Genomic DNA, 24,373 nt, shown 5'->3' with positions numbered 1-24,373 from the left:
CTACTTAAAAAGCGAACAGGTGTCCCACCAAATTGGATAAACAGGGCTGGAAAAAGAGATTTAAACTATAAAAGGGTGGAAAAGAGAACGATTGGTTATAGATTTCAATGGAACAGTTAAAGCTTTTGAATTTGGGTAATAATAAACTGAGTGTCACAGGAAGGGACAGGGAGTTTAATACTGACAGTACATTGGTGAACAAAGTCAAATCAAGACAACAGTAAAAAGTTACAATCAAAGTCATTATACCTGAATGCAATTATAACCAAACAGACAAATTAATGCACAGGTACAGATAAATAGTGGGATTTACTAAATGACAGACACAAAATGAAAAAGAACAGCAGAAAGAAGTAGGGAATAATCTTGGCTGGATTGATTGGGTAGATTAGTTATTATCGATGGAGGTAAACAATAACAATGGGGCAAGTAACACCAGTGGGAATTGTTTAAAGGTCTCTAATAGCAGCAATACTTATGCAGAGAAATGCTCAAAATAGGTTGTAGCAAAGGCAACTGAATAATCATGTAGGCTTTAGATTTCATAAAGACTGGGGAAATCAAATTGGTGAAAACATTTTGAAGGATATGTTTATGGGGTGCATTTGGCACAGTTTCCTGGAGGATCTAATTAGGTAACTTTTTATTTTAGACATCTTGTGTAATGAGGCAGGGTTAATTATTGACCTCATAGTAACAGATTCTCTAAGATTAAGTACAAAATGAAATAATTTATCAAGATAATGAAGAGCCAGTTGGCGAAAATAGATCAGAAAACTAGATTAAAACGTTTACCAGTAGATAAATAATGACAATGATACTGTTTAATGCACAAATTCCCCAGGAAGTATGACTGGTTTTCAGCTAACCATGAACATCAGATTGAACGAGGCTTATAAAGTTGTCAAGAACAGTATGCCTGAGGAGAAGGAAGTTTTAAGAACCAGCAATGACCAAACATTGAGGGACGGAGAACAGAAGGGTAAATAAGCTAGAAATACATATATTAAAAAAAATTGAGAATGTCTACAACTATGTAAAAACAGAATATCAAAGAGAAACAACTGTCCTATGGAGACAAAAGCAGGATAAACATAATAGGGAATATAGAAAAGCTGAGGCATTAATTTAATATTTTTAATCCATCTTCACTATAGGAAAGACAATAAAGGTTACAGAAATATTACATCTAGTTGGTGATGCAAGACTAAAAACTGACATGCCCTGGAACCGAAGCCTGCACCTCAGTGTTTATATAAGATTTCTTTATTAGTCACAATGTACATCAAAACACACAGTGAAATGCATCATTTGTGTCATGGTCTGGGGGCAGCCCGCAAGTGTCGCCACGCTTCCAGCGCCAACATAGCATGCCCACAACTTCCTAACCCGTATGTCTTTGGAATGTGGGAGGAAACCGGAGCACCCAGAGGAAACCCACGCAGACACGGGGAGAACATACAGACTCCTTACAGACAGCGGCCAGAATTGAACTTGGCTCACTGGCGCTGTAATAGCGCTATGCTAACCGCTACACTACCATGCCTGCCTCCCACCGTATATTTATTAATCCCTGGGATATGGATGACACTGGCGAGGCTGGTATGTATTCTTCATCCTGAATTGCCTCACAGGTTATTTCAGAGGGCAGTTGGAGAGCTTGGAGTCACACGTAATCCAGACTAGGTAAAAGATGACAGATGTCCTTCACTTCCAGGGATTTTACAACAATCCAATCATCTCATGGTCACCATTACTGCAGACCAGATTTTTGTTCCAGAAATAACTGCTACAATTTAAATTCCCCAGCTGCCACAGAGGGATTCGCGCTCATGTGTATGGATGAGCAGTCCAGGCCTCTAGATACCAGTTCCAAAAGAGATGGCTGAAGAGATAGTGCAGTAGTTACTGATAACCTGGCAAAATTCACTGGATTCTGGAATAGGGGCAGCAAATGTAACACAATCAAGAAAGAGGAAGAGGACAGAAGTAGGGAACTCTGGACCAGTTGGCAAAACCCATTGTTAAGGGCACTTAGAAAATTATAACAAAGTCAACAAGCTTTTCTTAAAGTGAAAGTGTGCTTTTGCAGACTTAACTGACAAAGAGGGTGTAGTGGTTGGGGGGTGGGGGAACCAATGAATGTAATGAATTTAGGTTTTTAAATGAAGTTGATAGGGTACCACTCAAAAGGTTGTTCCATAAAATAGGGGGTGGGACTAACAAGTCAGCATGAATGAAGAATGAAAACAGAGAACAAAAATCGATCTTTCACGGGCTGTCAGGTGAGTAGAGTACAATGGGGTAATACTGGCTACTCAGGCACTAACTATATCAATTTAACTTAGATGCAAAGACATAGCTAGAAATTGCGCAGAGTCTGAAAGGGCACATTAAAGCGACACTATGCAGGAGACCTCATTTAATGTGAGGTACCTCACCAGTGAAATTTCATCATGCACAAAGACATTTTGTCTGCGGGTCCCCATTATTGCATTTAACAATGAGGTCTTTAGAAAAATTGCACAATGCAGCACACAAATACATTGTGCCTTGCAAGAGAGTTTCAAGGCCACTGTTTAAAATATCCTTGTCTTCCGATGACATTAAACCGAGTGGGAAAGTGGATTGTGAAGAGACTGCATAGTGGCTGCAAAAGGATGTCCAACGGTTGAGCATGTGGGCAAGAGGGTGGCAGATGGACTACAATGTGGGAAATGAGGTTATCCATTTTGGAGCAAGAAACAAACTTCTGGGGGAACTCAGCGGGTCAAGTGGGATCTGTGGAGACAAAGGGATAATCGATGTTTCGGGTAGAGACCCTGCATGAGGATTCCAGCAACTGCAGCCTCTCTTGTGTCTCCGGGTTATCCACTCTGGTGGGTAGAGAAGAGAAGCAGAATTTTTTTTAAGGCTACAATAAGCTCGTAAGTGTTGGTATAAAGTGGGAACCTGGTGCATGAAATGTAAAAAAATAAACACTCAGGTACAGCAACAATTATGGTTAGGGGTCCAGAGCACAAGTGCATGGGAGCCTTGGGTTATACTGTGGGGACAGTTGAATGGCTTATACTCATTTGAGTTAAAAGAATGAGAGGTGATGTCAAAGAGACATGCCAGATTCTGAGAGGGATTGACAGGATAGAGCCTGGAGAACCCATTCTATGTACAAGTTATCTTCCAGTATCAGGTGTGGTGACATTATTAGTGATCAATACTACTACAAGTGATCATTGTCACTACTAGCATCAGGCACATGGTATAAATGAGACTGGTCAGTGACACAATGCCCCAACAAATGCACAGTTCCTTTATGAGTGATTTATGCCATTCTACTAAGCATCACTAGTGAGCATCACCACTCATGAGCAACACCACCATCAACAGTCACTCCTTAGACCTACCACTCCTCTGTACCATCAGTTATGGGTCAATGCTAGGCCCTGGTGCCAATGATCGGTCCTGGGCTCCAGTGCTTGAGCCAATGCTCTGGAACTGATCCAAGGACCAACCATCGCTGCTGGCCCTGGTGACTGTATCAGCCCACAGTGCTAGCGCTAATTGCACCAAAGGTTCAACACAGTGCTAGACCGCAGTGCCAACATTCAATAGCAGCCACGTGACCACACTCAGACACATCACAATCGTGACCATCTTCAAGAAAGGAGGCAAATTTGATTATGATGACCAGAAGGGTCACCCTGCTGTCTGAAACGGTGAAAATTATCAGCAGGATCCTCCTCAGCCACCTATTCCACATGGCCACAGAGCTGCCCCCAAATTGCAGAGTGGATTCTGTCCATCCAGTGGCTTGTTGGATATGATATTCACCATGCACCAACTCCAAGATAAGTGCAGGGATCAGCGTCAAGAACTATATCTGGCCTTTTATAACTTCCCAAGTCTTTGCCTCTGTCAATCCAGATGAACTGTGGAGCATCCTTCTCAAATTTTGCTACCTACAAAAATTCATCTCCATTTTCACATGCATGCCATTATTTTAAACACCTATCACCACCTTGTGCCCACCCCGCCTCCCCTCTTCTGTCCACCTATCACTCTGCTTTTCCCTCCTATATACTGGGCTTCCCCTTTTCCTATCTCCAGTCCTGAAGAAGGGTCCTGACCCGAAACGTTGACCGCCTAATTTTCTCCACAGATGTTGCCTGGCCTGCTGAGCTCCTCCAGCATCATAGTGGTTTTCACGCTAAACTACCAACCTGCTCCTACTGTACACCACCACCTTCCAACAATCAAGGTCCACAAGGAGACTCTGGGAGCCACCTCAGTGGAGTGATGGAAGTCAGCATTACCAACAGTGAATCAGTATAGTTCTGGGCTGATTGAGAAGAGTATTGGAAACCCAGCCTCAAACCAGGCACAAAGTTCATGTACTACAGGACAGCAGCAATCCCTGTCCTCCTGTACAGCTCTGAGATATGAACTATCTACAGCAGGCACCTCAAAACAGAGGAGAGGTTCCATCAACACTGTCTCTGCAAAATCCTCCAAATCTTGTGGCAGAATAAGTGTACCATTGTCAATATCCTCTCTTGGGCTAACATTAAGGCCCTAATTACACTTCATTGGCTCTAATGAGCAGGTTGTCATACAACACAGAAACAGGCCCTTCAGCCCACTGTGTCTACGCCAGCCATCAAGTACCTATCCGTACTACTCCATTTTCTAGCATTCAGCCTGTTGCCTTCTATGCCATGCCATTTAGTAAGACCATCTAAATACTTAAAATGTTGTGAGGAGTAATTGCCTTCACTAGAGCACACTCAGGTACCCTGGGTGAAAAAATTATTTCTCCCCACTGAATTTCCCACCCTTTACCTCAAACGTATGCTCTCTAGTTACAGACGTGCCTGCTAAGGGAAAGAGTTTCTGATCACCAACCCTATATATGCACCTAATAACCTTGCAGGTTTTTCAACATGCCCAACACCAGACCTATTCCAAGTTCAGTCATGGGCAGATATTATGTGCAATTCTGGTTGCCCCATTGTAGGAAGGATGTAGAGGTTTTGGAAAGGGTGCAGAAGAGGTTTACCAGGATCCTGCCTAGATTAGAGGGTATGAGTTAAGCTAAGCTAAGATGGCACCGGAGAGAGGTGACACTTGGCAGGCAGCTAGCAGCAACGTAGTTTCATACTTTTCTTGTGAATGCTGCCTATATGACGCTATGTGCCTGTGATGCTGCTGCAACTAAGTTTTTCACTGCACCTGCGCACACATGTACTTGTGCATATGACAATAAACTCGACTCGACTCAACATGAGTTATAAGGACAGGTTGGACGAATTTGGGTTGTTTTCTCTGGAGTGTCAGCGGCTGAGGGAAGACCTGATAGAAGTTTCTAAAATTATGAGATGTATAGATAGAGTAGACAGTCAGAATCTTGTTCCCAGGGTAGAAATGTCAAGTACTATAGGACGTGCATTTAAAGAGAGAGGGGGAATTTTAAAGGAGATGTGTGAGGCAAGTTTTTTTTCCCCACATAGAGAGCAGTAGGTGCCTGGAACTGCCTGCCTGGGGTAGTGGTGGAAGGAGATATGACAGTGACAGTTAAGAGGCTGTTAGACAGACACATGAATATACAGGGAATGGAGGGATATGGATCATGTACAGGCAGAAGAGATTTAGTTTAATTCAGCATCGTGTTTGGCTCAGACATTGTGGGCCAAAGGGCCTGTTCCTGTGCTGTACTGTTTTATGTTCTGAGACTCAAGATTGTTCTGAAAGTCTCTTTAGAAAAGTGCAACATTACTACCAACTTATAAAAGTCTTCGTCAGTGACCACTCAAAATGGAGAAGCAGCTGTCAGTTTAGCACCGAAGTGAGACACATGGAATCCAGGGTGAGTTAGCAAATTGGATATAAATTTGCCTTAGTGGTAGGAGCGTGGTAGTGGAGAGCTGTTGTTCTGATTGGAGGCCTGTGACCAATGGTGTGCCACAAGGCTCAGTGCTGGATCCTTTGTTGCTTACCATAAATATTAATGATTTGGAAGAGAATGTAGGTGGCATGATTAGTAAGTTTGCAGAAGACACCAAAATCGGTGGTGTAGTGGACAGTGGAGAAGATTACAACAGGATATGGGCCAACTGGGAAAGTGGGCAAGGGACTGGCAAATGGAATTGATCTCAGACAAGTGTGGTGATGCACTTTGGGAAGTTAAAGTAGGGCAGGGGATACACAGTGAATAGCAGGACCCCAGAGAGTGTTATTGAACAGAGGGACCTTGGGGTACGAGTACATAGTCTCTTGAAAATGGGAAAACTGGTAGACAGGGTGGCGAAGAAGGCATATGGCACGTTTGCCTTCATTTGCTGAGGCATGACTACAAGGGTTGGGACATCATGTTACAGTTGTACAAAATGTTGGTTCGGCCATACTTCAAGTAAACCAGAGAGAGTGCTGAAAAGATTCACAAGATTGTTGCTTGGATTGGAGTTATCAGGAGAGATTGGACAGGCTAGGCCTTCTTTTCCTGGAGCAAAGGACGCTGAGAGATGATGTATTAGAAGTATGTGAAATTGAGAGACATACATAGGATAGCTAGCCTGTATTTGTCATGGTAGGGTACTAAAAGTAGCAGACATTGGTTTAAGGTGAGGGGGAGGAGATTTAAAGGTGATCTGTGGGGTAAATTATTCACATAAAAGTTGGTATCTGGAGGGACCAGCCAGAGGAAGTGGTGGAGGAAGGAACAGTAACAACATTTAAAGAGGCATCTCGACAGGTACTTAAATGAGCAGGGTACAGAGGAACATGAAACTACAGCTGGGATTAATATAGATAGGCACGGTAGTCAGCATAGACGAGGTGGGTCAGAGGGCCCGTTTCTATACTGTACAACTCAGTGAGAGCCACAAGTCCATTCGTCAGGAGAACTCACGTGTTTGGAGTCCACACTCAAGCCCAGGCCCCAGTGCTTGTACCAAGACTCGGGCATGGTCGCAGGAGACAATTGTTGTTGCAATCAGTGACATCAACCATTACCTAACTTCACGACTGAGCACAAGGTCCAACAATAATCACAGGACAAGTACTGACACTCAGTACCACCCCGAGCACCAATGCTCAATGCCGAGTCAGAAGGCCAAAACAATATCATAGTACCAGCAATGAGTGACAACACCGTGCCAGGTCACAGTACCAAGATATTGTTTGGTGCCTATGACAACACAGTACTAACAATCCACCCACCCAACACCACATACCCCATCCATCCATATAACCACATAAAGCCACCGACCCCATCCAGCCATGTACCCACAGAACACCACAGACCCCATCCATCCACGTACCCACAGAACACCACAGACCCCATCCATCCACACACCCACACACCACAGACCCCATCCATCCATCCACAGACCCACAGAACACCACAGACCCCACCCAGCCACAGACCCCATCCATCCACCCAGCCACAGACCCCATCCATCCACACACCCACAGAACACCACAGACCCCACCCAGCCACAGACCCCATCCATCCACAGACCCCATCCATCCACCCAGCCACAGACCCCATCCATCCACACACCCACAGAACACCACAGACCCCACCCAGCCACAGACCCCATCCATCCACCCAGCCACAGACCCCATCCATCCACACACCCACAGACCCCATCCACCCACAGACCCCATCCATCCACCCAGCCACAGACCCCATCCATCCACCCAGCCACAGACCCCATCCATCCACAGACCCCATCCATCCACCCAGCCACAGACCCCATCCATCCACCCAGCCACAGACCCCATCCATCCACACACCCACAGAACACCACAGACCCCACCCAGCCACAGACCCCATCCATCCACCCAGCCACAGACCCCATCCATCCACACACCCACAGACCCCATCCATCCACACACCCACAGAACACCACAGACCCCACCCAGCCACAGACCCCATCCATCCACCCAGCCACAGACCCCATCCATCCACACACCCACAGACCCCATCCATCCACACACCCACAGAACACCACAGACCCCACCCAGCCACAGACCCCATCCATCCACCCAGCCACAGACCCCATCCATCCACCCAGCCACAGACCCCATCCATCCACCCAGCCACAGACCCCATCCATCCACACAGCCACAGACCCCATCCATCCACACAGCCACAGACCCCATCCATCCACACACCCACAGACCCCATCCATCCACCCAGCCACAGACCCCCCCGTACGCTGTTTATTTTGATGACGTCACCGTCCACAACCAGCACGTGCCAGTGAGCAGCCAATCGCCGAACCTCTGGTGCTTCAGCGGGATCCTCATCCAATCGAGTATAGCGAAGATCGCCCTCAACTTGACCAATGAGTGCCCTTGTTACTGACGTCCGCAGCCGACCCAATCGGAGCCCGCGCGCCTTCCCGGCGCCAGCCAATGAGCGCGTTGGCGCCGGCGCTGCGCGCATGCGCGGGGGGCGCGGCGCTCCGGAACACAAGATGGAGGCGGCGGCCGAGCGGTGAAGCGGAGGCGGGATCAGCGGCGCGGCGGTCGGGTGTGGAGCCTCCTCCCTGCACAGCCGGTAACCGGGCCGCGCAGCACACCGGCACACGCCGCCTGACCAGCACGGCGCCCCGCACCTCACCAGTGGCCCGTCCTTCGCCGGCAGGACGCGGGGAGAGCGCCTGGGCGGCGGCGCCCCGAGCGGGCGGGCGGGCTCCCTGCCGCCGCCATCTTACGGCTGCTGCGGTGACGCCGCTCGGGAGGGAGCGCCGCCTGAATCCCCGCTGGCGCCCATGGCCAGGTCTCCTCGTCCGTCTGGGCGCGTCGGTGGCCGGCGGGGCTCGGACTCGGCGCCGAAGGCAGCCCCCGGGCTCCGGGCTGCGCCGCCCGAACGCCAGCCTCCCGCCCAGCCCGCTGGAGCCGCAGCCGAGCTTCTGGGCGGGCGGCATGGCCGGAGCATGCGCAGTGAGGCGCCGGCGGCGCAGCGGCTCCATTGAGCGGCGCGGGAACGGGGGGGTGAGGGAGGGGGTGTGTGTGTGCTGGGGTGAGGGGGGCGGTGAGGGAGGGGGGATGTGTGTGCCAGGGTGAGGGGGGGGGGATGTGTGTGCCGGGGTGAGGGGGGGGGTGTGTGTGTGCTGGGGTGAGGGGGGCGGTGAGGGAGGGGGGATGTGTGTGCCGGGGTGAGGGAGAGGGGTGTGTGCCGGGGTGAGGAGGGGGTGTGTTTGTGTTGGGGTGAGGGAGTGGGGGGTGTTTGTGTGCTGGGGTGAGGGGGTGGGGGTGTGTGCCGGAGGGAGTGGGGGGGGCGTGTGTGTGTGCCGGAGGGAGTGGGGGCGGTGAGGGAGGGAGGACAGTGGGGGTGCAGGAGGGAATGAGGGCATGGGGGGGTCCGTGGTGGTGCAGGAGGCAGTTAGGACGTGTGGAGGGGGGGGGATGTGCGTGCAGATGAGAAGGGAACAGGGGATAGGTGGGTGCGAGAGGGAGTGCGAATGAACAGGGAGCACGACCACTGATGTCTGAGTGGGTGAAGACGGGTTGGTTTGCTGTATCCAGTGGTGAGTGGATGGGGAGGAACCTGGCTATCAGTTAGAAACTAGGCTGTGGCAAGTTGGGAAGACTGGGTTAGTTGTGCTTTGTGGATGGAAGTGTGTCAATCTTGTAACTGGATGTTGGACATTCAGTTTTCACTTGACATCAGTTGAGTCTGGTCTCTCACTAGCTATGGTCACTGTTACTGCTGCTAATCTTAAATTCCATATAGTTCATGGAAGTTCCTTCAGAAAGATTCAGTACCACTTTGACATACAAGTAGGCCACTTGATATAAACCTGTCTGCAATTTAGTTTAATCAGACCATGACTGATCTGTTGTGATTTCTACTCCACATTCCTGTCCACCAAGATTACATTTCACCTCCTTGCTTATCAAGTGCAATTATCAACCTTTACCTTAAATGTGCATTGACTTTACTTCCCTTTGAGGAAGACTTAAGACCCTCTGGGAGAAGAAAAAATACCATTTGTCTTAAATGGCCATCGCTTTATTTTCAAGCCGTGTGATGCCAAGTTCTTGATTCTTCTACATGGCAATGTAGATGAGTAATCAATGCTGGCCTTGTGTCTGCCATGTCTTGATGAATGGGGAGGGTGGTGGGGAGTAACCTAGGTGTCCTTGGGTGGCACAGTGGTGCAGTGGTTGGCATTACTGCCTCAGTTCCAGCAACCTGGGTTTGATTCTCATCTTGTGCTGTCTGTGTAGAGTTCTCTGCATGATTGGTTTGGTTTCCTCCCACATCTCCAAAAACGTTTGCTGAGTTAATTGGCTACTGTAAATTGCCCCAAGTGTAGTAGAGACATGGAGCAATCCCATTCTCTCACTTATTTTCTGATAACCTCTTCTCTCTGAAGCCCATCAACTCCACTCCGATTCTTCTGAGAGCTGGCATAGACTGAAATGGATTGTCTCTTCGTGGGAAGTATGAACTTGTCTCTGGATCACTAATGCATTATCATAACTGCAAATCTGCTATTTCCTCAATAAAGAATCCCTTGTATTGATGCATCAGAAATAGTATTTTGCAAATTTATTTGTTTGCTACATGATGTGTAGAGTTGGGTGACTTCCCCTGCTCTCCCCCCCCCCACCCTTCAAGGAAGTAGGCTAAATTTTTAGGAAGATGTTATCTGGAGGATTTACATGTGGCAGGTCTCTACAATTTATGTAGAGATAAAGCATGGAAGTAGGGTATTTGGCCTACTGAGTTTATGTCTACCATCTAGCACCCATTTACATTAATCCTACATTAGCCCCATTTTATAAAAAATTCTCACATTCTCATCAACTTTGCCAGGTTCCATCACTCACCTACTCACTAGCAGAAATTTACAGTGGCTAATTAACCTACCAATCTGCACATCTTTGGAATTTGGGAGGAAATTGGAGCACCTGGAAGAAACCCGGGCAGTCACAGGAAGAATGAGCAAACAGACAGCACTCGAGATTGGGATTGAACCTGAGTCTCTGGTGTTGCAAGGCAACAGCTCTACTAACTATGCCATGGTCTTGTTTGGATTTTGAAACTTAAATTCAAATTTATATAAATGAGATCATTTTTTGTGAATGTTGCGTTGCATTGCTCTCTATTCGTTTGTCAAGTTTTTTCAAGTTATTGGAAATTCTAACGTGATTAGTCTTTTATTGGACTTGCTGTGGCTGAATATCAGCTAACTGGCAAGGTGAGGCATAAAATCAGACTTGAGACTGTTTTCACTGCTTAAACAATGATCTTTTTCCTTTATTTGAATTTTACCAGTGCTCAGTGGCTTATAAATTACTGTCATTTTGTGTACTTTCAAAGGGATTAAAGAAAAGCCATTAGCCTATGCCTCTGTCCTTAATTGACGGGAAAAGTAATGGGTATCTTAAAGGTTGGTAGAACTTCCATCAATCTATTGTGTTTTGATGACTAATCATGAACCATTTTAATGACTGAAACTGATTAAATCTATAAAGTTAGGCACGAAGTTGTATGCTTATCATTCCCTTTTTAAATGGTTAATTTTCCAGATTTTAGTGGGGGGGAAGAGATGTTTTGTTGCTTGGTTTTAGAAAAAAAACATCTGGTTGCTCAACACTGGGCATCTGCGAGATGCTGTGGGCTCAGTGGTAGCTGCATAAATATACATCAGCACAATTTATGCCCTTGTGGCCTGTCCTTTGTCCTACTGTTCCAATCAAGCCAGGGGATCATCTCTGGTGCCATGAGGGGTGCAGGGGGACACGTTGAGAGCAGTACCAGGTGTACCTAAAAATGAGGTGTCATTTCATTGACAGGGTATGTGTATGTTAAACAACAAAACAAAAACACAACAATTTCACAACCCATGGAGCAAATCAAATAAATGCAGTTCTGTCACGTGAGTGGGGGTGGATAACTGGAGAATTAATTGGAGGGAGGGGAGGGGTGAGGAAGGGTGGGGTGGGGAAAGAGATGGCTCCAGGAACTTTCCCATCTTTAACAATGGCAGAACCCAGTTTGAGTGCTAAAGGCTAAGCTGGAACATTTGCAGCCATGTTCAGTCAGAATTAAGAAAAATCCATCTCTACTGCCTCCTGAAATCCCCACCATCACAAAAATCTAGCCTTCAGCTAATTAAATTGATTCTGAATGACATCAGAAGCTACAGTAAAAGGTATGGGACCAGACAACAATGGTGTTGAAGACCTGCATTCCAGAACTGACCTTGGCTTGAGATGAGCTGCTTCTGTGTAGTTACAACTCTTAAACACTAAAATTTGATAAGTATTGCCCTATTCACAAATAAGCATGCAAATCCAATCTGACAAATTACCACCCAATCAGTCTACTGCCAGTGATCAGCAAAATGGCTGGTGTTGAGAGTGCTATCTAGTCCTACCTGCAGTCCAATGACCTGCTTATTGGTGCTCCAGTTTGGGATTCACCAGGACCATTTACTTCCAGACTTGGTCGTAGCCTTGGGATTAGTTTAATGAATCAACTCCCCAGGATCCAGTTTCGCATCTGGTTAAACTGAAAGTACTCCAGTAATTGGACTTGTGCCTTGCACAAAAGAAGTTGGTTGTTGTTATTAGTCAATCATCTCAGCCCTGGACATTACTGCTTGGGAGCCAGCCATCTGCTGCTTCAGTGATGTTTCTTCCATTTTAAGATCAGGAGTGGGGATGTCTGTTGATGGTACAATGTTTAGTTTCGTTCTCAACTTGGCACATGAAGCAAGTCATGCTGGTGTGCAGCAAGGTGTAGACAATGTTCAGACATGAGCTCATAAGTGCCAAGGCAACAACCATGCCAAAAAAAAGTGAGAGCTTTTCCAGCTACCCATGATATTTAGTGTCATTACCTTTGCTGAGTGCCTCCCCATCAACAACCTGGAGTCACCATTGACCAGAAACTGAACTAGACAGGTCATAAATTAAGTGGCTACATGAACAAGTCAGAGGCTGAGTATCCTCTGGCAAGTGACACCCCAAGGCCTTTCCACGATCTACAAGGCACAAGTTAGGAGTGTAATTAAAATAGTCTCCACGTGCCTGGATGCGTGCAAATCTTGAGCTTGAATGGGATCCTGTTGATTTTAAACATTCATTCCCGCACCAGTGTGTACCAAGTACAAAACGCTCTACCTTTCCTCACTTGGTCTACTCCAACAGCACTTCCCGGATCCACAACCTCTACCCAAGAAGGGCGAAGGCTTCTGGTGCATGGGAGCACTATCGCTTGCAGGTTTCTCTCCAAATCTCACACCTGACTTGGGAATATTTCTCTGTTTCTGTGTCTAGCTCCTGGAATCACCTCAATAGTACTGTAGGTGCACCTTTGCCAAAAGGGCTGCAGTAGTTGAAGAAGGCTCACCACCACCTTCTCGTTGGTGGTAAGGGATGGGCAATAAATACAAACAGAAAATGCTGGAAATGTTCAGTAGGTCAGGTACCGTCTGTAGAAAGAGTAACAATCAATATTTCATGTCTGGGCCCCATCATCAGAACTTGGAAAGAAAGAAACAAGTTAGTTTAGGTAGCAGAGAAGGTGGGAGAGGAGAATACGTGGAACAAAGGGAATTTGGTTGCAGAGGCAATAAATGCTACCCTTGACAATGATGTCCAGTTCCTGAAAAATGAATAAATTTAAAAAAAGGCAAGGCAAATCCTATGTGTCAGTTCTTGCCTTTTTGAAACGTGGAACCATCAGCTTTATACTCCACCAGGTTTTGTACTTCCAGCCATGTGAAATAAAATTGACTGTGTACTTGAAGGCAAATCTTTGGCTTTGGCTCCATGCATAGCACTCATTCTCTCAGTAAGAAGCTTGTACTATAGAGCAAAAATATTGATGTTGATATTCCAGTTCAGTATTGTTTGTTCTCTGTTTACAGCAGTTGATGTTTCAGTGGCATTCCTATGTATTGATGGACTCGGCAGACTTTTGAGGTGTTAGATGTGAATCTATTCATTGTATAGAGGATTTTGTTTATTTCCTAAATTTTAAAAACGAGCTATTATTTCAAGTTGTCATCTAAATCTTTACAGTCATGGGAAATGATTTTCTTTTAAATTTATATAAACTAATTATGTGTAATATCAATAGCTGGCATTGGTTTGTTTTTTTTCCCCTATTTTCCATCCTTGAAATTTTAAAAGATCCGAGTAATAACAGTGTCTAAGGTCATGCGATAGAAGTTTGCCGAAATACTGGCTGAGTTCAACAGATTCAGGTGACAATATCTTGTTGACTCATGAAACAGGGAAAATTTACTTCACTTAATTTTTGAGAGAATAGACTAGATATTTCAGTTTTTATAGCAGATAATCCTGGAAATACTCATCAGATCATGTAGCATCTTTGGAAAGAGTTGCCAAAATTAAAGGCTTAGTAACCTCGCATCAGAGGTTTAAGGTGACAACTGGTATTATTTCATCAAAGAAGATGAAAACTTGAGGGACTTTATTTATAAAGTTCATGTCTGAAAAGGCAAAACAAAAATGAGTAGATTTTATGCATTAATTATTTGAAAGCACTCCCCTTCTCTTTCCTTGGCCTTGTCAGTTTGTTGCCTGTGTTGTTTGGAAGTGTCCGGAGACAGTTTGGACTTATTTCCTTGTGCATAATGCTTCGTGGGTTGACATTAAAAGATAAGTATGAGTCATTTGGTCATGTATTCTGGCTCTGGAGGATGCCACATTGGATGTGTATTGTACAGAATTACTCTGCTTAGCTGTGTCCCCACAGGAAGAGAACATAAGATTCTGTGGTCTCTTTAGATTCCTTATGGATTAAATATAGTTTGAGTATAGTCATATGGATCTACCTTTAACGAATTTGTAATGGCATTCGTGAAATGGAAAATAATCAGCCAACACCTAAGATCTCAGTGAAGGGGCTGGAAGCTGCTCTCTGAATCTGATCGGAGCTGGAAGTTTTGCACATATAGCTGAATCTGACCAAATGGATGTGGATGATGATATTAACAAAGCAACAGAATTAAGTCAAATGACTTGGGTAGCAGTTTACGAACTTCATGATTGAGGGAAGTGGAGTTGGGTTTCATCAGCAACATGGATAACAGTTAGTGATTTTATTTTGCCTAATTATTAAAGCTGTAGAAAATCAGTTTTTGAATTATGCCAAGAGGATGGGGGAATGTTGTTCCAAATGAATAGTCTACTTCAGTTTCTGTGGATTGGATTATTGCTCACGGATCTGTCATGTAGAATAATTTAATGTCATATATATACTCTAGAACATGAAAAGTCATAAGGCATCAACAATTAATATGGAGTCTTCCTTTACCAAAAGGTCTTAAAACTGATGTGCAATGATTTAGCTAGCATAGAGTTTTTAAAGAAAAGCATGGATGTGTTCAAGTATGGAAGCTTCAATGTCCATTTTGAGGGTGATTACATAAGTCACATTTAGTGTTTGGATATGTGTTTTGAGATGGAGATCGGATGCTGCAGCTGTAACTTTGAATAGCACTGGAGAAGCTGAAGTGCCAATGAGGTTCATGTAGGGGTGGTTGGTTTCCCAATTTGCAGAAATGTTCATTAATTAACCCCCAGTTAAAACCAAATTGTATAAGGACAACAGACACTGGTGAACAGAAAACTGAGTTCGGATCTTGTGCCACTGGGCCGCCTTTGGTGCTGTCTGTGTGGAGTTTGTATGTTCCATCTATGACTGCATCAGTTTCTTAAGGGTGCTCCTATTCCTCCCACATCCCAATAATATGAAGGTTATTAGGCTAATTGGACACTAAAAAAAATGCCCAAGAGTGAAGTTGAGGAGTTGAATCTGGGGGGGGGGGGGGGACTGATGGGAATGTAGGGAGGATAAAATGGTTTAGGGTAGTATTAGTCTAAGTGGGTGTTTGATGGTTGGTGTGGACTTGGTGGCCTGAAGGGCCTATTTCCGTGCTGTATCTCTCTGTACCTCAATTTAATAAATCTGGATGCTGACAGTGGGTATTGACAAATCTATGCCAGTATTGTCTAATGAGCTCTGGTCTTTGGAGAATAGAGTTCATTTAATATTACCATGCATTTCACTGTTCAATAAAGGGGAAGTTTACTCTGAACCCTGCCAAATAAAATGCTAACCATGGAAAAATACACATGAAACAACAATTAATTCCATATAAATGTCATCTTGCCATTGATTTAACACCTAGTCTAACAGATGTAAATAATGGTTTAACTTGAAAATCTGGTACAAAATGTGCAAAGTTCCTCCATTATTTATTTTGTGGGTTCTTGAATTCCTATAGAGTTCAAGTTGAATTGTTACGAAGCCAGTCTTTGCTGTCCAGATCATCATATTGTTCCAGACTTCCCATATGCCATAAAACTGTAAAATTCAGTAGCTCGGGCAGCAATTGTGGACAGACAAATGGAATTAAAGTTGCAAGTCCGTGATCTTTCATCCGAAGTATGTGCCCTCCTGCTTTGCTCTCTAGTTGCTTTTGTTGAAAGTAAAAGGGTTCCAAGAGTAGTTTAATTCCACGCAGAATAGGAACATTTGTAATAGTATGGATTGTTGAATGCTGGATGTGAAGCACCTTTTGATCTGAGGTGTTTTTCAGAGAAGGGGGCTAAATAGCTTCTCTGGAGCAAATGCTTACAGTAGTTCTGGCAATGTCATTTTGCCTAGGCCGCAGAGGATGAGAATGAGAATATTTTTAAGCAGGTGGCAGGAAGGCATGAGTATTATGCTGCACCATTTTAATAGAGCACCAACCTAAAGACCCCAAACTTAAAAAGAAAACTAGATTGTTAGTTTAACCACAGTTAAGGTCACACCTCTGTCCTGAGCAACTTCAAATATACTCTGACCAAAGGGAACCATATTGTTCAAATGTTACTAAATTGAACAGACTGAAGGCTACTTTGCCAATCGGCTAACGTTATGTTACTGTTGAGTTATTTTACTTTCAGTTGTAAACACTGTTTTCCAGTGTATCTTTTGCCCACAAACAAGTAGTAAATTTTCAGAATCTATGCACAAACAAGATAAATTGTAGAATTACTGAGTGTTTTTAGTTGCTGGAAACTACTCATTTGGTTTTTTGGCTATATTTTATGTACTTGATCTACTCAATTAGCAGAAATATAAAACGCAGAACTGTTTTGTATTTGCTAAAATAACTGCAAGGATTTTTTTAAAATAGTGAATTCATACATATGATGCTAGAGTCACCTGAATTACAGATGAAGTAAATGAATTGTTACCCCATCACATAATGATCTTGGGAAGCCTATTAAAATGACAATCTTGAGTGCTATCCTTTTTTTCAGTTAGAGTAGTAGTCCTACAACTTTAAACTTTGAAACTTTCTATCCCTCCTGTATCCCATTATTGTTTCCTTCGTAAGGTGGCATAGTAATTAGTGCTACTGCCTCACAGCTCCAGAAACCCAGATTCAGTCGTGACCTTGGGTGCTGTGTGTGTGTGTGTGGAGTTTGCATATTTTTTCTGTGACTGCATGGGTTTCCCTTGAATATTCTGGTATCTTGCTATGTGCTAAGACATACTGGTTGGTAGATTAATTGGCCATGTTAACTTGTCCCTATTTTAGGTGGGTGGTGGAGAATCAAGTGGGGATGGGAAGGTTGCTGATGGGGATGCATGAGGAAAAGTGGGATTAATGTACATGGGTGCTCAATGGTTGACGTGGTGGGTTGAATGGTCTATTTCTAAGCTGTATGAGACTTCCAGGACTGAAGGGAACTCAGAATTAATCTCTATAGCACTGAGGTTCAGCCATTAAGTCCATCAAAATACTGCCACCTATCCATTGCATTTTAAAATACAAATATAATAATTATAGCAGAAAGTAGTAAGGAATTTTGACATACTTTGAATCAAATAATAGTTTATACTCTGAGTGTTAAGAGGCAGATGCACTTAACTTTTGAACAATGATTTGATTTACGTTAAATAGATTGCTATCAGACTTGAGGGTAGGCTTGGATAGGTGAAGTTATGTTGAATGCTACAGAATGCTCAGTGTATTGGTACCTTATATGTATCAATCAGTTTTCAGACTCTTAATGTAAAATGTTTTATCATTGCTTTAACTATTAATTACTCAATACTTGCATCCTAATTATAGTTATGTTTTATTCTTTGTATTTTAATATTTGGGTGGATTTAACTGGAAGTTTTACAATTGGGAGAATAGTGCAAATTCTGGGTCAAATAGCATGTTTGCTTGACAGAGTGTGTCATGGCGTAATTGTTGATTTGTCCTCTTAGTTTGCAGGACAGATGCAAACAAAATGGCCAGTGAAAATCACAGCAGCCTGCAAGCGGGGGATCCCACAACAATGATCCATCCAGCAAGTACTTCTGACCAAGGACAGCCCTCATCGCCAAAGTCTGTAAAACCTTTGGTGCAGGATCTGCCAGGTGACAGCTGAGCCTCTGATTAATTCTGTGCTTACTGTTAATTTTTAAGCTCTAATCTTGTCCTTTATTCACTAGAGGGGTATCTCATATTTTGCAAATGGATCTGTCTGTTTTCATGAAAGAAGGAGCAGAAAACCTGGAAGTAGTGGAGGACTGTAGGTATAGAGTAACAGAAGAACTCAAAGAGATTACAATTAGTAACAAATTCGAGAAATTAATGGGATTGAAAAATGCTAAATCTCCAGGACCTGATTACCTGCATACTAGGGTTTTGAAAGCGGTGGCTAAGGATAGAGTGGATCCATTGGTTGTCATCATCCATAATTCTAGAATGGTTCCCACAGTTTGGACAGTAGCAAATATATCCCCACTATTTAAGAAAGGGAAAGAGAAAACATGGAATTGTAGACCCATTAGTGTGACATCAGTAATAGAAGAAATTCTGGAATCTAAACTTAAGGAAGTGAAAAAGGATCGCTTAGACAATAATAATTGACTATGCCCAATACATTTTGGATTTAATGAAGGAGAAATCATGTTTGGTAGATTTGTTGGAACTTTTAGAATTTGTATCTAGCAGAATAGATGCCAGCAATTGATTTAGTGTATTTGGATTTCCAGAAGGCCTTCAGTTAAGCTGCTATACCACAGATTATTAAATAGGGGGAAAAAAATTGAAGTGGATTGAGAATTGGTTAATGGGCAGAAAACAGGAGGAATAAAAGAGTCAACTCTGGGTTAGGTGGCTGCGACTAGGGTGCTACAGGGATCATTTCTGGGGCCCTAACTGTTCCCAATCTATATCATTGATTCGGATAGAGGGGTCAAGTGTAATATATCCCAAGTTAGCTGCTGATATAAAGTTGGATGACAATGAGGCTATGCAAAAGATTTGGAGAGGGTTTTGGAGATACAGATAGACTATGTAAATGGACACAAACCTGGAAGTTGGAATAGAATGTGGGAAAACAAGAGGTGATCTAGTTTAGTATTCTGAGAGATTGAAAGGTATTGGTGTTCTAAGGAACCTGGATGCCCTTGTACATAAATCAATGAAAGTTAACATGCAAATACAGCAAGCGGTATAGGAAGGCAAATGGAGTTCTGATGAATGGTCTCAAACCTGAAGCATTAACTCTGTTTCTCTTTTCATAAATACTGCTTGACCTGCTGCTGTTTCTAGCAATTTCTGTTATTAATTAAGGCAAATGTTATGTTGGCCTTCATTGCAGGAAGATTCGAGTACAAGGTTAGTGGTGTCTTGCTCCAATTATTTCAAGCCTTTCTGAGATATGCCTGTAGAATATTTTGTACAAGTCTGATCTCCTTACCTAAGAGAAGATATTCTTGTGACAGAGGAAGTTTAGCAAAGGCTTAGTTTGATTCCTGCAACGGCAAGTTTGTTACATGAGGACAGACAGTCTAGAATTCAGAACAATGGGAGGGATCTCATTCGAATACATAAAATTCTTATGGGGCGTGGGTAGACAGTTTTGATGTTTCTGATGGTTGGGATGTTTAAAACCAGGAATCAATCTCAAAATAATAGTTCAGCCAGTGGGACAGAAATGAGAAGAAATTTCTTCACCTTGTGTTTCCAATTCATTCCCTAATAGGACTGTGGGGGCTTAGTTGCTGATTATTTTTAAGACAGGGGTCGATAGATTTTTTGATATTAAGGGAATCAAGGGATATAGGGTTGCTTAGCACTGACTTAAAAGATTGTTTTGAAATCTGGAGAAGGAACAAGGGGCCGAATGGCCTACTATTTCTACGGTGTTTCTAACATTTTTGGATACAACTGAAACTGGAGAAAAAAACAAAACAAAATGCTAGAAACATTGATTCATCATCAGATGGAATATCATTGACCTGTAATGTTGACTCTGTTTCCACAAATGCACTCTTGACTTGCTGTGTGTTTCTAACATTTTCTGGGGGGTTTTTTTGACATGCATCTGCAGTTTTGTGTTTCAGAGACTGGATGGAATTGGCCTGTTCTGAGCAATTTACAAATTGCCATGGAAACTCTGGGTTCCCTACTCTGTGCCCTCACTTAAAGTACAAAGATAGTTATATAATGTTTTTTCATCAATGTTCAGTTATTTATACTTTCATACCTAGTCCCAAGCTGCATAACAGCAGTTTCCTGATTCCGATAGTTCATGTAAAGGATTTCTAAAGCCACTGGGGCTCTGCTGAGAATTTTCACTGTTGAGAGAAGTCTTGCTTTGTTCAGCTGTTATTTAATTGCAGAGGACTGTTGACAATTCAGTTATCTTGTATAGTGTCTCAGGGAATGAGACATTAAACTAAGACCCCATCTGCAGTTGCAGGTGGTCATAAGTTCCCATGGGCCTATTTGCAAAGCAGGAAAATTCTGATGTATTGGCCCATATTTTTCCACCAGCCCACATTACCAAAGAAGTACATAGTCATGTTTCTCATTGCCTCTGAGATTCTTACTGGAGCTACAAAGATGCTGTGTAGATGCAAGTTTCTGCTTCTTCTGTCTTTGAAACCCCTTATGACTTATTAGCAGGACTGGAATGCTAGAAAGTGCTTTTGGTTAGGGATTTTCATGTTGTGGAAAATGCTGAATTTGAGCATGTTTAAGAAAGGCTTGTGTGACAAGTTGCTGTGAGTCCAAATACAGCCATTAACAAGGCGAGATGCTGGTTCTAATAATCTGTTTTTAATAGTTTAAAAGTACATTTTTTGAATTGGTGTGTCTTTTAAGGGTAGATTGTTGGGGGACAGCCAATTTGTAAATAATCTCATTCTTGCTTTAGACTTTTCAACTTTTATGTTGGTTGGGGAACAAGTATTAACCTGGAAAATCCATGATCTCTATTAGTGTAGTTAATCTCCTTGTAAAGCTCTTGCTTATTAGTGTCTTTATTTGTCTGAAACCCTCTGAAAGTGATGCATTCAAAACTTCGTCAATTCTATTTCTCATAAAAGGTCTTTTATATCACATCTTCTTTCATTGTATTATTTACATTTATCAAACACAAACAATGATTTGGTGCAAAGAAAAATTATTTATCTGATTAGTTCAAGACTTGTGTTTCTTCTGTGTCATGCCTTATTAAGTATTTGTTTAATATTGTCAAGATTCCCATTCCAAATATATGGACCATTACATGAATACTTTCTGTGCTATAGCTCAAATACCAAAATGCATGGAGTTTAGTTGGGTGTTTACCTTTTTGTTTTTATTAACAGTGGTGTTATTGGATGTTACTGAATCACAGTAGACTGTAATTGTCTTTAGATGGAGGGAAGATTTTGGGTGTGTTTTAGCTTTTCCAGCTCGTATCTGACACAGTTTCTGTAAATTTGATGTTTTTATTCCTTTAAGTGTTGACCGAAACTTGCAAACTCAACCTTTGTTATAAAGCAGTTTTGAACCTGCAGAAATATTTATTGTGTACAACTTGATGCTGTAAGGCTGCTATCTGAAATGGAAACCTGAATCTGATGGAGTGAACTTTCTACAGTTTACAAGTTTGCAGTTGCTACATGGTTGTGTAGTTGTTAATTGGTGACAACAGAAAGTGAGCTGATAGTGTTAAACATTATTCTGGTATAGCTGATCCACTTGTATCTAAGACTCCAGTTAATGTTAAGTTTGCGTCCCTGAACTGGGAAGAATGAAAAATACCAGGCACTCCATTGCACATGTGAGTGAATGTCAGCTTTGTGATTTCTATCACAAAAGTGCCAGAGGGGTAGGGTGAAGATTGGTGGAGAAGTAGATTGGAGGACACATATCCAATCTATGGTGCTTCAGTTTGCTAGTGGAGAATTGAGACTTTAATCTCAGTGCACCTGGCACATCATAAAGCTGCATATAGTACCATTTTCAAACTCTTAAGCTAACCTAGTAAAGCCAAGATACCTTGGCCTCATTTTGACTAATCTGTGGCTAAAGTAAATTTAACATGTCATTGACAGAATAAGTAATTGTGTGGTTTTCAATTTACTTTAACCTTGATTGTATTCTTTACAGATGAGCTGGTGCAGGCAGGATGGTCAAAGTGTTGGAGTAGGAGAGAAAACAGGCCATATTACTTCAACAAGTTCACCAACCAGTCGCTGTGGGAAATGCCTGTGTTTGGACAGCATGACATCATTGTAAGTAACCAAATTCTCAACCTGCGTCGTGTAAGTTTTGAATCTTTCGGTCAAACCATCACTCTCCCTTTTTGGCTTCAAAGTCTTGGCAGTGCATGGTGCTAATGCAAAGAGCATTGTTTGCAAGTGAGTTTGTAATCATACGCCACCTTTAACTTGGGAAACCATTAACCATTAATCTCAGCACTTTATGATATTAGGGTCTTGGTGTTTATTGTGTTGAATATTAATAATAAAACTTGTGAACTTTAGGTAGTCAAGTACTTTTTTGAAATTGTTGAAGCTGAAGATTTGTTCTGTAATGACTCTTCCTGATCTGAACCCAGCTTGTTCCAGAATGCTGTAAACAAGCACAAGCCTCAAATATTCTAAAAATTGCCTGCCTTGCTTAACAGATGAGACTAATAGTGTGATAGTTGCTATATTGTTTTAGATTCCCTTTCTGTCTTTTGGAATTATTATTAAATTTTCTATTGCATTTGCCAGATTTACTTTATCATATTGCAGATTTTTACTTTATAAACTATCATATTTCTCTTGGTCTGCAAGTATTAATTCTGAAACTGGATAAATGAGGATAGTGCAGGAAAATGGACCTGAGAGAGAAGATTTATGAATGGCGGAGCAGACTCGAAGGGCCAAGTGGACTATCCTTGTGTTATGTTGTTACAGAAATATTCCAAACCAATTGTTTATCTGTTTTCCATATTTCTGATTGCTCTCATGAAGTTTAAACTTTTGTTGTTATTTACAGTTCTGGATCCTCTTTAGTTGTGTTATTATTTCTCGCTCTGTCTTTTGCACTCTTCCACTTTGTGTATTGTACTGTTTTCAGTAAGCAAGTCTTTTATTGCATATGCCCTTGCTTGACAATTCCTGGTTCTTTTTTCCAGATTCTGAAAACTATTGATTTTGTGATGAGAGTTTTTTTGAATCTCTTCACATATGCCTAGGATCCATTTCACTTTTGCTATTCTTATTTCATTTTCTATCATAATCTCAAAGACTTAAAAAAAAACTTTTGACAGGTTAAGCTAACGATGAAGAAACATATTGTCAATCTACAATGCTAAGTCTTATAGAAGAACTTTACAACAGTACAAGTAGTAATGGATTCCTGACTTACAACAACAGGTGTAGAGCAAAGCTGTATTTTCTCCATACGTATTTATCACTGAAACAACGTTTGCCAGTGCCTTAGAGCTTCACTGGAATTGTGGCAGTTGGCAGAAGAAGAATTGACTGTCTTTGTTTCGAGAATAATATTGAAGTAAATCTGGAATTGCAGAGAGCTTAAGGAAATAATGGAGAGGCTGCATGAAAGTGCAACAAAATATGGAATGAAAATTACTGTGGTGTAAAGATGACATAAGACAGCAGTAATGATTCTTCAATGAAAATGGCATACAAAGCAACCATCACACATGAAGCTATCTTAGCAAAAGTAAAAATAAGAATAGCCTTCATTATTGGCCAACTAGCCAAATTGAAGCAAATCTGAATTAGAAACAACATCACAGTGATGACAAAATTTCAGCTACTTTATGCTGTTGACACTTCAACAATTTTGTTCAGTTGCGAGACCTGGACACTCTGGAAGACAGCTGAGAGATTTGAAATGCAGTACTTCAGAAGACTCCCACATGTACCATGACACTGGACATAGAACAAATGAATCCACTAAAGATCAAATCAGACTTTTTGGCAAGTAAGAGTTCTTATACCAAATGATAAAGCTGTAGTGGTTTGGATGTGGAACAAAGAAACCTCAGAACTTGTACCAATACATCCTACAGTGTGTTGTGGACA

The 24,373-nt window shown here is 42.6% G+C and overlaps 1 protein-coding gene across 3 annotated transcripts in view; it reads left to right on the top strand.

Moving 5' to 3' along the window:
* Positions 1–8,295: 8,295 nt before the first annotated feature.
* The window catches only part of pcif1 (phosphorylated CTD interacting factor 1), a 75,396-nt gene continuing 59,318 nt past the window's right edge, over positions 8,296–24,373 (top strand). Inside the window, exons 1-4 of one of the 3 annotated variants that reach the window (XM_052031506.1) lie at positions 8,492–8,563; positions 11,339–11,408; positions 18,272–18,424; positions 22,440–22,564. In XM_052031506.1, coding sequence (XP_051887466.1) covers positions 11,363–11,408; positions 18,272–18,424; positions 22,440–22,564 — 324 coding nt within the window. In that variant the 5' untranslated portion in view covers positions 8,492–8,563; positions 11,339–11,362. Of the gene's footprint in view, positions 8,564–11,338; positions 11,409–18,271; positions 18,425–22,439; positions 22,565–24,373 lie in introns of all 3 variants that reach the window. The other 2 variants (XR_007957595.1, XM_052031505.1) reach the window with 2 other exon arrangements.

Source organism: Pristis pectinata, chromosome 16, assembly GCF_009764475.1.
Source record: "Pristis pectinata isolate sPriPec2 chromosome 16, sPriPec2.1.pri, whole genome shotgun sequence".
NCBI lineage: Eukaryota > Metazoa > Chordata > Chondrichthyes > Rhinopristiformes > Pristidae > Pristis > Pristis pectinata.
This window is presented reverse-complemented; position numbering and strand designations above follow the sequence as displayed.